Here is a 13,606-nt window from a genome sequence, read left to right as displayed (position 1 = left end):
CCTTTTTAAAAGGAAGGAAAAAGATGGTAGCATTATTTAAAAAAAATATACCATTAACTGAGATGTACTGACTCAGAAGAAACAAAGTACAGATGTATCCACAGTTCCGTCTTCAAAGGATAATGCTTATAACCAAAAATTAAGTTAACACAAGCACCAGAGAGAGAATTTGGCCTAGACCTACAACCATGTCTGCAGAACACTACTTTTCCTACAGGCAGCCTCCCTTCTTTTTTTCCCATGCAGCAAATTTCTAGCACTTAATTGCTGCACACCTTCTCTTCTGGAAATGCTCTGGCAACCGTTCACTTCACTGGGGACAAGGCATCCTTTGTCATCTTTGCCTTTCGCATCTTTTCAGACTGAGTCATTTAACTGTTTTGTTCAGTCTTATAATGAGAAGTGACTATCCTGAAGCCCATGGCACTTGTACGTAATTTAAAACATACAAAGTTAATAATTCTTCAAGTAGATGCAGCTGTGTATTCCACATTGATGTGTGTGTGCTCAGTGGACTGAAGCTGGAGAATTTTGCCTAGCAGTATCTAGGAAGCAGCTCTCAAGCCTCATGGAGACTAACATGGTATTTTAACAGCTAGGTTCAAATTTTATAACTTTTATAAAATTCAGGCCCTACCAAATTCATGGTCCATTTTGGTCAATTTCACGGTCCTAGGGTTTTAAAAATTGTAAATTTCACGATTTCAGCTGTTTAAATCTGGAATTTCACAGTGTTGTGATTGTAGGGATCCTGACCCAAAAAAGGAGCTGTGGGGTGGTTGCACGGTTATTATAGCGGGGGTTGCGGCATTGCTACCCTTAGTTCTGTGGTGCTGCTGGCAGTGGCACTGTCTTCAGAGCTGGGCAGCTGGAGAGTAGCAGCTGCTGTCCGGGAGCCCAGCTCTGAAGGCAGAGCCGCTGCTGCCTGCGGAGCTGGGCCTTCAGTCAACAGCTGCCACTCTCCAGCAGCCCATCTTTGAAGGCAGCAGTGCAGAAGTAAGGGTGGCATGGTATGCTATTGCCACCCTTACTTCTGTGCTGCTGCTGGCAGGGCGCTGCCTTCAGAGCTGGGCACCTGGCCGTGCAGAAGTAAGGGTGGCAATACCGCGACCCCCATGTAAATCCCTTTTGGATCAGGACGCCCAATTTTACATCTTTATAGTAGAGGGTAAAAGCACACAAAAGACCAGATTTTATGGTCCTTGAATTTGGTAGGGCCCTACTTATAATAAACCATAGTGGCAGCTGGTGGTGACCCCTATACTTAGATTGAAGAGCACTTAATTATAAAGATTCTTGTGACTTTTTTTTTTTAGAGAAGCTGTTAACACATCCTCTACCAGGTGATGCAGCTGGTCCTGTAATTCAAACTGAGTATAATAGGTTTGGGGAAGGTTCTAAAAATTGTAAATAATGGTTTTTAAATAGTTATAAATATTTCAATAATACATACAGTAGCCATTCTTTGAAGTTGTTAGCTGTGCAGGTGTGCTCAAATATTTTCACTGCAGCTAAGCTTCAAAGGCCCAGTATCTTTGAAGCAAGAACAAACTAACTTTATAGAGAAGGTAACAACTTTTGCTGTGTTCATGGGACTGGTATGTCAATTTTGGCTGGGGGAAGATGGTGGAGATTGAGTGCAACTCAAATAGTGCACCATGCAATTGTTGTGCATTTAATCTGCATTATTTGGTCATTCTGATCTAGGATTTATCACTGTAGTTAGCCAAACTGTTTGTTTGTTTTTTCTTTAAAACAAACAAACCAAAAATTACCCAAAACAAACCCGCCTCCACCCATCCAACAAACCAACACACTTTGAACAGTCTTTGAAACATGCTAAAGACCCGTAGTCTAGGACATAACTTCAGTCTTCAGAATGATTGCATCCAAAAGTAAATCTACACCAGCAAACTACTTTCTCCACAAACTTGTCAGAGTCAAATTATACTTAGTGATAACTAGTGACTTGCTACTTTTTCATATGATCCCGCTGCCCTCACTTGAAAAACGAGAAGCTATCAGGGAATCCACATTATGTTTTGGGCCAGAGGCAAGTTTTGCTTACCTATGATGGCTCCTAGTATGTGAAACTATTCTATCGTTCCCCCTTCTTTTATTCCTTTTTTAAAATTTCTATCTGAATTAATTTCTTCTCACTTTTCTCCCTCCCCCATGAAGGTCTAATATAAATATTGGTCCTGTACATAACTTTTCCTTTTCTCTTCTTCCTACCTAGAATCTCCATCAATGTGTCATTCTTGCAGTATTGCAAGAGTATTGTAAGAGAGGTTTTATTATATAACCTTGGAGTTATTGTTCTTTCTTGGGTGGGTGCTTTTATAACTCCTCATCTTGCTAATAAAATCTGATACTGCAACAAAAATGCATGTATATTTCATGACGAATATGCATCGGTGTCTCATCCACAGATTTGATTTTATTAAAGCTGTTTTATAATTAAACATGCTCTTTATTATTTGCAATTACTGCTTCTTGTTAAAATAATTTGGTAAATACATTTTTAAAGGTTAATATATTTTAAATCTTCTTGTATTTTAGTAATAATTGAATCTCTGAAAGGCCTACCTCCGGTAAATGAGGAAAGCATCATTTTTAAAGGAGATCGGCATGCAGCAGGAAAGGTGTGTGAAACACAAAAACTATTATATTGTATTGCAGTTTGTTCTGTAAAATATTTGCTAGGTTACTTTGGTAGCTCTTTTTAGTTTAGAGTGTGACTATTTTTGCATATGTGTTTGAACACCTAACCTACGTATCTTGCATTTAACAGACTGTATATGTAATACTAGAATAATTAACCATACTTCTAATACTTTCAAGGAAAAAAGTCTTAGTGTTTTTATAAAACTGAGTTTTCAATAAGACACTTCAGAGGTATTCTTGTAAATGAAAATATTTCTTAACGGGACACAAACTTCAAATCATGCATATATGAATATTTTACCTTCTCTTACAAGTTACATTCAATATAACTATAAATGAAACATCAGTTTTTTTGTTTTATTTTGTGCATTTGACAGCATTTTTCTATAGCAGGGTTTTTCAAACTGGGGTCCAAGGATCCCTGGAGGTCCGTGAGGGTACTCCCGGGGGTCAGTGAATCATGTCTGAGGCCCCTGACCCTGCTGATCAACTCCTCCTCCTCCTCCTCCTCCTCCTCCCTGCATGCTGCGGAACAGCTGTTCAGCGGGGTGAAGGGAGGCACTGGGAGGGAGGGGAAGGAGCAGGGATGGGGCGTGCTTGGGGGAGGAGGAGGAAAGAGGTAGGGAAGAGGAGGGGCGGCAGGGGGTGGGAAGAGGTGGGGTGTGGTCTTGGGGAAGGTGTGGAGTGGGGGTGGGGGTTTGGGGAGTCCTCAAATTTTTAAATCAAAATTGGGATACTCGGGTTCCTAAAGTTCGAGAACTGTTGCTCTATAGTCATTTTCACTGTAGTCCATTTCCCCCTCTTGTTTATGTGGGAATTGGACAGCAGTGGGGGAGAAGCACTCTTTTTTCCCCCCCAAAAAAGAAAGGGTTTGAAAATTACAAACATTGACTTTTTTATTGTGGGGTTGCACCAGTGAAAAACTCTCCCATTTTATTTTAAACTGACTAGATTTCAAGATCTTTATCCTTTAAAGAATTACAGGACAATATAAGAGTTTCTGCTGTTGTTTGATTTCAGGCATGTAAAAATGATCTAAAAGTTAGCTCTTTTTAGCAGTAAAGTTTGGAGAGGGTAGGATCTACTCCTAAACTGTAGGAAAGGTATGGGGTGTTTTTAGATCTCTGCTGCTGTTTTAACCTTGGGCTAATGTTATGTTGTTCAGATATAATCAGATATATTCTCTGAGAAAATTGACTATTAAACCTTAGTTGCTTATGAAAAGTTGATTTACAGGGCTTTCTCTCTGGAAAATTTCAAAGTTCTGATGCAAACAATGAAGGTGGGTGTTCGGGATATTTTTTTAAATAATTTTTTTTTTATAATGGAAAGAGTTAGGTTGCTTCTGGCTCCTACTATAATAGTGTGTATAAATTAAGACGGAATGCACATTTCCTATTTAAAAATAAAATCGTGAAACCTCTTTATCAACACTTAGTATTGATATCTAACTACTAGCAAGCTTACTGTATAATTTTAGGAATGGGAGTCTTTGTGTAGTCAGGAACTATCTGCAGCTCTCTTCAGAGTAGGTATCCCGACATTGATCAACAACTTTTCAGAAGGTAAGTTCCTGGTCATAGGAAAGATAATAGGGTTTTGTTTCCACCAGTCTGTTGAGTCAGCTGCTTGTGGCATAATGGACTCCGACGCATGCAAAGGAGAAGGAGTTTTTCCGCGTTTTCTTAAATAGAAAACAGACCTATACTTGGTGCAGGAGAGGGTGCTTGAATTTAAGGGTCTGCTTTGGCTTTAGAATTTAGAACTTCCTGACAGCTACTGTAAAACTTATACAAATGATGTAGGGGCTTTGATGGATGTCACATGATTAGCAGAGTTACAGCTTTTCAGAGAGATGGGGAAAAGAGATTGTGCCTAGAGCTGGATGGGAAATGGTTTTCCCGTGAGAGTTCAGAAACTTTTCTACTCTGCAACAGGACAAAATCAAGACGTTTCAAAATGTTTAATAAAAAGTGAGAGGTCTCTTCTCTCCCCCACTTCCTCCCCCAGTCCCATGTGAGTGCCATAAGAACTATAGTCAGCCTGTCTGTCTGGCCCAGTGAATACAGAATTATTTATATGACATGAAATAAATTGAGGACTTGAATCTGGGCCTCTCAAATCACAGGTGAGAGTCCTAACCACCAGACTATTGGCTTTTCTGAGGTGGGATTTTTTCTGTGGTTAAAACCAGAGAATCCATCCTAGATCTGAGAAACATTCCCAACAAAAATTTCCTTAAAACAGATATGTTTAATTTTCCAATGGAAAAACTGTGATGATGAAAAAAAATTCCTGACCAGCTGGTGTAATAGTGCCTTCCATCTTAGAGTGTGTGCTATGCACTCCCCTTCTCTGGCTAGCATGGAGAGTATAGGGCTCTGGTACCTTCTTTCTCCTCTCCAAACCTTTGCAGAAACTATCACTATTAGGGGCACTGGTTCTTCAGAGTTCTTCTGTTGGTAAGTCAAAGGATTTCTGTCATGCCTGACCCCTGCATGGTTCCTTTTAATCTCACTTCCTTACTATATGTTTGTTTCTAGACACATGTGGCCAGGTCTTTCTCCACTAAATTTCAGTATGATCCACCTGCTTATCAAGACTTCATTCAGACTTCAGTTTTTCCTCAGAACTCAGTGAAAAATTTGAAGCCATCTAATTGCAGAACAAATTTAAGTGGGTTTTTTAGATTAAATTGTACTTTTCCCCTATATTTTATACCTACTTGAAAAGAAAATTATATCCATTTTGTTTTAAACAGGGAAAGAAATTGTTCTTGAAAAATACTTTCTTTAAAAATTGCTACCTTCCAATTGAATAGCACCAATTTGTGGCTGTATTGGTATCAGAAGCCAGAAATGAAAAGCCCAAGAGTCTGTAAAATAAGTTTCCATTCTGCTTTTATACTTTAAGTATTAAAATGTTTCTGCACATTGGGTACTAGCTGTACAGTGAAGGCTTTCTCTGGATTGAACAAGCAATAAAGTGTAAAGGAAGGAGATTTTTACAATCTGTTACTTCTCATCAAGATAGTGGTTGCCAGCTGTCTTAAAGCTGATTATCTTAATTTAACTGCAGATTTTGAAAAATCAGTTGACCCATTCTGAGAAGTGTTTCAGATTACATACAAGCTGTTTGAATTATATCAAAAGAAAATGGATTACTTATCTAAATTATATATTTAGATAAGTAAAATTATAATTTAGATTAAAAAAGAATATGAGCATGATACTTGGATTATTACAAATCATTTAGTGCTGTAAAGCTGTGTGGTAACTTGCAAATGTGGGCAATTACACAATACATAGTGAACCTATAGGGACACATTCCCTCGTCCAAAGAGTTTCCAGTCTAAATAAGACAAGTTGCACAAACACAGCAGTACAAGTGAGGGATGCAGTGTGGATGGTAAAAAGGGAGGAAGGGTTGCGTGAAGAGGTGAATTTGAAGCAGGGGGAGAAAGTTCTTGGTAGACAAAGACATGGAGACTATTCCAGGTGTAGACCCTACCAAATTCATGGCCAAGAAAAATGTGTCACAGACTGTGAAATCTGGTCTCTTGTGTACGTTTACCCTATACTATAAAAGTACCCTATACTATATGGGTACACAGTGGTGCCTTCAGAGCTGGGCAATCAACCAGCAGCCACTGCTCTCTGGCTGCCCAACTCTGAAGGCAGCACAGAAATAAGGGTGACAATACTGTGACCCCCTTACAATAGCCTGGCAACCCCTTTTTGGGTCGGGACCCCCAGTTTGAGAAATGCAGAGTCTTAAGGGCTTTACATGTTTATATTTTGCCGTTTTTAAATACGTATTCATGTTTTATTACAACACCGGGAAATTTAAGATTTAAATATTTGAAACTGTGAAATTCAAGATTTTTAAAGTGCTATGACTGAAATTTACAAAAATGGACCATGAATTTGGTAGGGCCCTGGGTATAGAGGACAGTGTGGCAGGGCAATCTCCTGTCATATCCCGGGGAGACCTTATAGAATTAAGTTTCATTATCTTTGGGGTTCATTGTATTAAATCAGTGGTCCCCAATGCGGTGCCCGTGGGTGCCATGGCGCCCGCTGGGGCATTTATGTGCGCCCGCCTACTGAGAGGGGAGCACTTCCTCCAGAAAACCCGCCGCCGAGGAGTGTGGCTGCCAGACAACCAGCCGCCGAAATGCTGCCGCTTCTTGGTGGCATTTTGACGGCGATGCTTCTTGATGACGCCGCTTCTCGGCAGCATTTTGGCGGCTGGTCCTCTGGCACCTGCCACACTCTTCTAGGAACATGAATATGCTATAGCAACAGAAAGGTTGGGGACCACTGTATTAAATAAATGGTTTATATCAGTGGTTCTCAACCAGGGTTCCGGGGCCCACTGGGGTGCCCTGGGCAGGATTCAGGGGGTCCGCCAAGCAGGACCAGCATTAGACTTGCTGTGGCCCCAAGCAGAAAGCTGAAGCCCCACCGCATGAGGCTGAAGCCTGGGATTCCAAGCCCCGCCACCCAGGGCTGAAGCCAAAGCCTGAGCAACTTAGCTTCACAGGCCCTGCTTGCTACGCCCTAATGCTGGTCCTACTTTTTCTATGCAGAAAACAGTTGTTGTGGCACAGGTGAGCCTTGGAGTTTTTATAGCATGTTGGGAGGGCCTCAGAAAGAAAAAGTTTGAGAACCCCTGGTTTATATATTATTGTGAACTGGGATTGTGTGTAACATTTTGAAGGGGGAGCTGAGAGAGCTGGGAGTTCAAAGGACTATACTGAACAATGTGCTAGACAAGAATGGGCTTTTGGAACAAAAAGTGTTAAGTGGTTTTCCTGGGGAATGTCGGGGGGTGGGGTTGAATGCAAAATTCCCCACCTCTGATTATGCAAAAAACTCCATACTTTTGAAGCTATGCCAAGAGGAGTGGGTCATTGTTTGCTGATCACCTGTTAGGTGAGATAAGATTATAGTCAAGAGCAGTATAAAGGAAAGATGGAACTATTTGTGGTAATTGCGGTTCTGAATCTAAGATACTTATGAACTGGTAACCCATGCGGAAACCCAGTTGTGGGCTTTGAAGGACTGATACATACAGAGATTGGAGTTGGGGTGATCTCTGGTAAGATTTTTAGCATGCTTATAGATTCTTTTATTGTTTTCAGTGTATTCTCTGTAATGCTTTCACCTTAAGAATAAATGTGCTTTCTTAGAAAGCTGTGCTGTTACTTTCAACTGTGGCAATTACACTGTTCATAACCTCTGGGAGAAAGCAAAGTGCAGATGCTGGCCCTTTGGGCAGTCCAGCTTGCTGGAAATATCACAGTGTAGGTAGGGAACTGTGCAGCCTGGGTGGGGGAAAAAAATCATTCAGGAATGATAGTGATGTGGTTCTCCGTCCAAGAAAGGTGACGGATGAGGAGCCAGTAATGTAGAGCGATTGCCCTTGGTAGACCATGGAGGGGAAATACAAGTGCCTTGCCCTGAACTTTGACAAGCAACATGACAAAAGAGAGGAGACCAAGAGTTAGAAAGGAAAGCAAAGAGGTTACAATGCAAAAGGACAGGGAGGAGCAGAGGGAGTCAAAGCAGTAGAAGAGGATAATGAGAGAAGGGTGGAGGTAAGACTGTTAGCAAGGGTGAGGAGTTCGCATTTGGTGAGAAACCGCTACTGGTGTGGTGGTGACAAGGTTAGATATAAAAAGAAGAAAATTAGTTTTTAGCAGTGATATTTGCAGAAGAGAGACATAAGTCTCTGTCAAACAACTCATTAAAAAAAATCCGATCACAAAATCTCAACGTGCAAAAAATTAATTTGATGTGTCTATTTTTTTAAAATGCACTAGTTCAGTGGTTCCCAGACTTGTTCCCCGGCTTGTGCAGGAAAAGCCCCTGGCGGGCCGGGCCGTTTTATTTACCTGCCGTGTCTGCAGGTTCGGCCAGTCGCGGCTCCCAGTGGCTGCGGTTCGCTGCTCCAGGCCAATGGGAGCTGCTGGAAGCTCCCATTGGCCTGGAGCAGCGAACCACGGCCACTGGGAGCTGCGATTGGCCAAACCTGCGGACACATCAGGTAAACAAACCAGCCCGGCCCGGCAGGGGCGTTCCCTACACAAGCGGCGGAACAAGTTTGGGAACCACTGCACTAGTTAATGTTGTCTTGATAATAACCAGTAATGTTTACTTTTAAAACTTCACAGTTGTCTTTCTCCTTGGAAGTTGTTTGTTCAGGTAAATTGTAATTCTTTTTTTTTTCCTTTCAGATATATGAGATATTTGGTCCTGTTTTGCATCCCTTCTATGTGTTACTGTTTAACAGCCCTGAGCATATTGAAGCAAAAGGTATTAATATCCAAGATACCGTGTATTTTGCACCATCAGTGGAGGACTTTACCCAGTATATATTCACAGAGAAACTAAAACAGTGAGTCTATAACTTATTAAAATATTAATATAACGTATATTTTAATGTAGCTAAACAAAGCACGGTATCTTAAACTGGCCAGAATAGGAACGAAAAAAAAAATAGCTAAAGATTTGGTACTACCAACTTCGACAAAGATAATCTAATTTTCTCTGCATGTACTTTTCTTTAAAAACAACTACATAAAACACTCTCACAAAACTGTTCCATAAATTCACAGCCATGCTGTAATAACGAAGTTGTACATATTGTAATGTATAAAGATAGTTATTAGAGGAACATATGTAATCTTCAAGCTTCTAAGTGTTTGAGCAATTACTGAAACTTATTGTTAAAACAACGTAAAATACATAACCAGACTTCCAATCTTCCTATGTCACTATTTTATCTGAAATAATTTAATTTTATTGTAATTGGCACAATTTCTGCAAAAAAACCCCACCTCTTTTCTTTGTAATGTATTGCATTTTCTTTCTTCCACAAATGAAAGCTGTCTTCTGTCTGAAGAGACTCTACCACCAATATAATAATCCTGCTGACACTGATTTTTTTATTCCAAATTTGATGTTATAACATAAAATTCGTTGTCTAGCATTATGACAAAATAGCACTTTTGCAACTGTAGTTAATATTACACAACTCAGATTGCATCTATGTGCTGCAAGTGGAGGGTGGGGTGGTCATATTGAGTAGCAGTACATTGGCTGATGTAGCCCATAGATACCTGCAAGGCTGCCACAAAGCATTTAGGACTGGCTTTGCATTCTTCTCATCCTGCATCAGCAGATTCCCTCAGTGTAGTTGGGTATGCTGAGACTTATGATTATTACCTGAGAATCAGAGCTCCAAGTACAGCTAGCTTGGGTCTCTTATAAATTGAACTCCAGTGCAGCCAGCATTGATGATTGACAGCAATTGTAATGCTCCAGGTCCTGCTCCTGACTAGATGATTGTAGCTTCTCGAAAAGGAACAGCTCAAAGATCAGGATCATAAGGGAAGCTATGATCTCCTTTGAAAACGTAGCCTGTGTTCAGCCCATATTGAACAAAGTAAAGTTTCAGTGTTTTATGCATAAACCTCACTTAGTTTTGTTAACCAGTACACCAGAGGAAAGTAGATGTTCAATTAATAATGTAATGCTTTTAATGAAGAATAATCACCTGCTAAAAAGGAAAATACACTTGTCTGAAACATGAAGTCCAATCTAAAGAGTTTAATTTTAAGGTTTATTGTTACATAATATTTCTGATAAGTCAGCCTTTTGATGGACTTGTAAATCTTAAGAATAAATGCCAAAATTCAAAAATAAAAGAATTATTACCCCTTCTTGCAGAAGGTTATTTAGTATCTCTGTTCATGTGAATTGTGTTGTGGTATGCTGAGGAAGAAAAGCCTGGCTCAGAAGTAGGATAAGTTTGTCATTGTTTCCGTGTCTGGCTTATAGCAAGGTTTGAGTTTTATGGGCAATCAGTATGGTTGCAAAGTGTCATGTAATGACCTACCAGAGCTACAGGTTCCCTTTGATACTTCGCTCTGGTATTTCTGACAGATATTTGTTTTCTTACAGAAATTCTGGGGGTGGAGGGTGAGGAAGAGATGTTTTTGTTCCTCTGACATTAAAGGCAAGAGTTACATTCCATCATTAAAATAACTTGGCAGTCTTCTGCTGCTCAGGAATAATCAACTGTGTGCACACAACAAAAAGCAGGTTTCCTCTCCTAAGTATTTGTGTTTCATCATTGTTGGTTCTGAGTGCTTCACAATTATTAATAGATTTTTATCTTCCCAATTCCTGTGTGAGGCAGGGAAGTGCTATGTATGGTTTTACAGAGGGGGGGATTGAGACACATGCCCAAGCTCATATGGGTAGTCTGTTGCTGGAGCAGGAATTGAATCAAGATCTCATGAGTCCCAGTGCAATGCTATAACCTGTGAATCATATTGTAGGCACTTGAGGATCAGAGTATGAAATATGTGCTGCTATGAGAATATTAACTGCCCTTAATTCTTACTGTATGTTGTAGCTGCTTAATATTTGTATCTCAGCAGAAATGTACTTAGCAATAACTGTCTGTTACCTTCTTCTTCCCTCCATTGTCTTCCTTCTCTCTAGGGGAATGCTTGTTAGGTGGTGAGTCTCTTAAAAGAATTTTTCTTTCTGTAAAGTTTCTTGACTGAGGTAGAAATGGGAGGGGTTACTGTGTCTGACTTCAAACCACTTGGAATTGTAGATTCTTCTTTCCTGGCTTCCTTGTTGGTGGAGCTATAATACCTTAATATAGGTGATGCTACGATGAGGGAAGAACAGTGCAAGTAGAATTGTTAGTAATTTTTCCCTGGCAATCCATTATGCAGCTGCTATTAGATACTTTTGGGGTAATATACATGTGCACTTCAGTTATTTCTATTTACAAGTTTTATATAACACAATTGTGGTCAGAAAAGCTTATTATATTACTTTTGGACAGGTTGCTACACCAGATTTTTAGTATTATGATAGCTAAAAAAAATTTTCTGAAAACTGTCATTTTCAGTTAAAACCCAGTTGCTGTCTTGAATATAATTGACATTTGATTAGCATGGGCTCATTAGTGCTGCCTTTGACAGCCTCAGGAGCCTTTGAGAAAGCTGACAGATGCTTGGATTTGTCTGAATAAGTTTCAAATTAAATCTTCAGAAAGTCCAGTTTATTTACTTGTTTTCAAGACAAACCCTATAGAAGCATTCACTTATAAGAGCTGTGTAGAACTATCTACTGTTGCTTTTTGGTGACCTCCACCATTTACATATGTATTGTTTGTTTAGATTGCCATAGGACCTCTCTTCCATTTGTCCTTGGGACCAAAATTTCACCAGTCTCTTCAGCAATACCCAACAATAACAGTATTTTTCCAAACTTATTTTGTTTTTTATTCCTATAGAATCTGGATACATTCAGTTAATACACAAGAAAATAAATTTGGGCTCAGCTCTTCCCTTTTTCTGAACAGACCCCTGGGAGGAAACCTCATAGGGATCCTTCATGTAGCTCCCACATATATGATTTCAGTGTTGGGGTAGGAGCTGGAAAAGGGTACAGAGCCTCTGCTTAAATCTGTTGGATTCCCACAGAGGCACTGGCTCTAGGCCTCCAGTGGGAAATCCCACTCCCTGGCCTCATGGCCTCCTTAGCTGCACTGCAAGGGACTTCGGCTGGCAACAGCTGCCTCTAGGAACACTGAGGAGGATACAGAGAAGTTGTATTATCTTTTATCCAATTTCTGTGGAGTTGGCGAAGAATAATGTGCATGTCTTCCACCCCTTCCCAGCACAGATCCCAGATATAGGGAGGAGATGGTATCACAGAGGAACCTGAGTCACCCTTCCTTGTGGGAGATCTGTCCACAGAGGATCTCCTTCCTTGTATGCATTGAAGGGGAATATTATGGTCCACAGAATTTACATAAGTCAATTAAAACTCATTTCAGAGACCTCAGTTGCCACTGATGCATTAAATAGATTGATACTTTATAATAAAAACTAAAAGTGGGTTTTAATATCTAGAATAATTAGGTTGCTCAATCGGAAGTGGTAAGAACTATCAATATTAGTACATATTTTTTTGTGTATCTTATCAATCAACTTGAGTACCTTGGTGCTCTTCCTTAATCTGTCCATCAGATATACCTACTGTGAGGATTACAACAGGCTTCACGGCAATCCTAGATTTAGTAATTCTCTAGAACACAAAATGGTGAGATTTTTGTTCCAGGCTTAATTTTGTGACTCTAGCCCTTAACAATTTAAGTTAGATATATTAACAAAACATAGATTAAAAAGTAGATAAAATAAAATACCCTTCTACTTTCTGACTGTGTTCCAAAATACAATTTTTTATGCTCCTTGTAAGGTGACACTTGTTTTCCTCACTCTCATCTACTTTTCCCCTAAAAAAAAGTTACCAGATTTTTCATGTTTTATGTGCTTTGAATATAGATGTTGTTAGTTTCAGGATAACTGCACTTTTGACCCCCTCTGTGATTTGCTCAAGCTATACTTTCTTAGGTCTCAGGCCTCAAGCAGTAACCTCTCTCTTGGCAGAGGCATGCGCTCCTCTTTCTCTAGACTGGAGTTCAAGGCTTGTAGGCCTCCTGCACTTCAATGTGTTTATTCCAGTAGGCCTGACCAGAATCCAGCACTTGCACTTTGTGTTCTCTAAGGTCTATGAATAGTGTAGGCAAGTAGTTACAAGTAACAAAACAGCTCTTTCAAAGTAGAGTACATTTATTTTGGGATAAAAGCCTTATAGAGAGAATATATATAAAACAATAAAATGGTCTAAACACTATATTAAACTTACCAGTGTCTCCCTGTCAGTCCTGTGGAGACGTTGGCAGGTTCCAGTCCTTTCAACCCTTTTACAGGGTTTGGCTCCCACTCGGACAAAAGTCATATTAATTTGTTGAATCAAAATAAAGGGTCCCCTTCTCTCAGTTCAAGCTGGCTCTTTATACCCCCCAAAAGCCTTTGTACCCAAGCTTTCCGAAACAATTAGTA

The 13,606-nt window shown here is 39.9% G+C and overlaps 1 protein-coding gene across 4 annotated transcripts in view; it reads left to right on the top strand.

The window, feature by feature from the left end:
• Window positions 1-13,606, top strand: part of NAF1 (nuclear assembly factor 1 ribonucleoprotein) — a 76,586-nt gene that overhangs the window by 32,984 nt on the left and 29,996 nt on the right. For all 4 annotated transcript variants that reach the window (XM_073341515.1, XM_073341512.1, XM_073341514.1 and 1 more), the window contains exons 4-5: window positions 2,563-2,645; window positions 8,909-9,069. In XM_073341515.1, coding sequence (XP_073197616.1) covers window positions 2,563-2,645; window positions 8,909-9,069 — 244 coding nt within the window. The remainder of the gene's footprint in view (window positions 1-2,562; window positions 2,646-8,908; window positions 9,070-13,606) is intronic.

Source organism: Lepidochelys kempii, chromosome 4 (assembly GCF_965140285.1).
Source record: "Lepidochelys kempii isolate rLepKem1 chromosome 4, rLepKem1.hap1, whole genome shotgun sequence".
NCBI lineage: Eukaryota > Metazoa > Chordata > Testudines > Cheloniidae > Lepidochelys > Lepidochelys kempii.
Note: the sequence above shows the minus strand (reverse complement) of the source record. Positions and strands in the feature narration are given on the sequence as shown.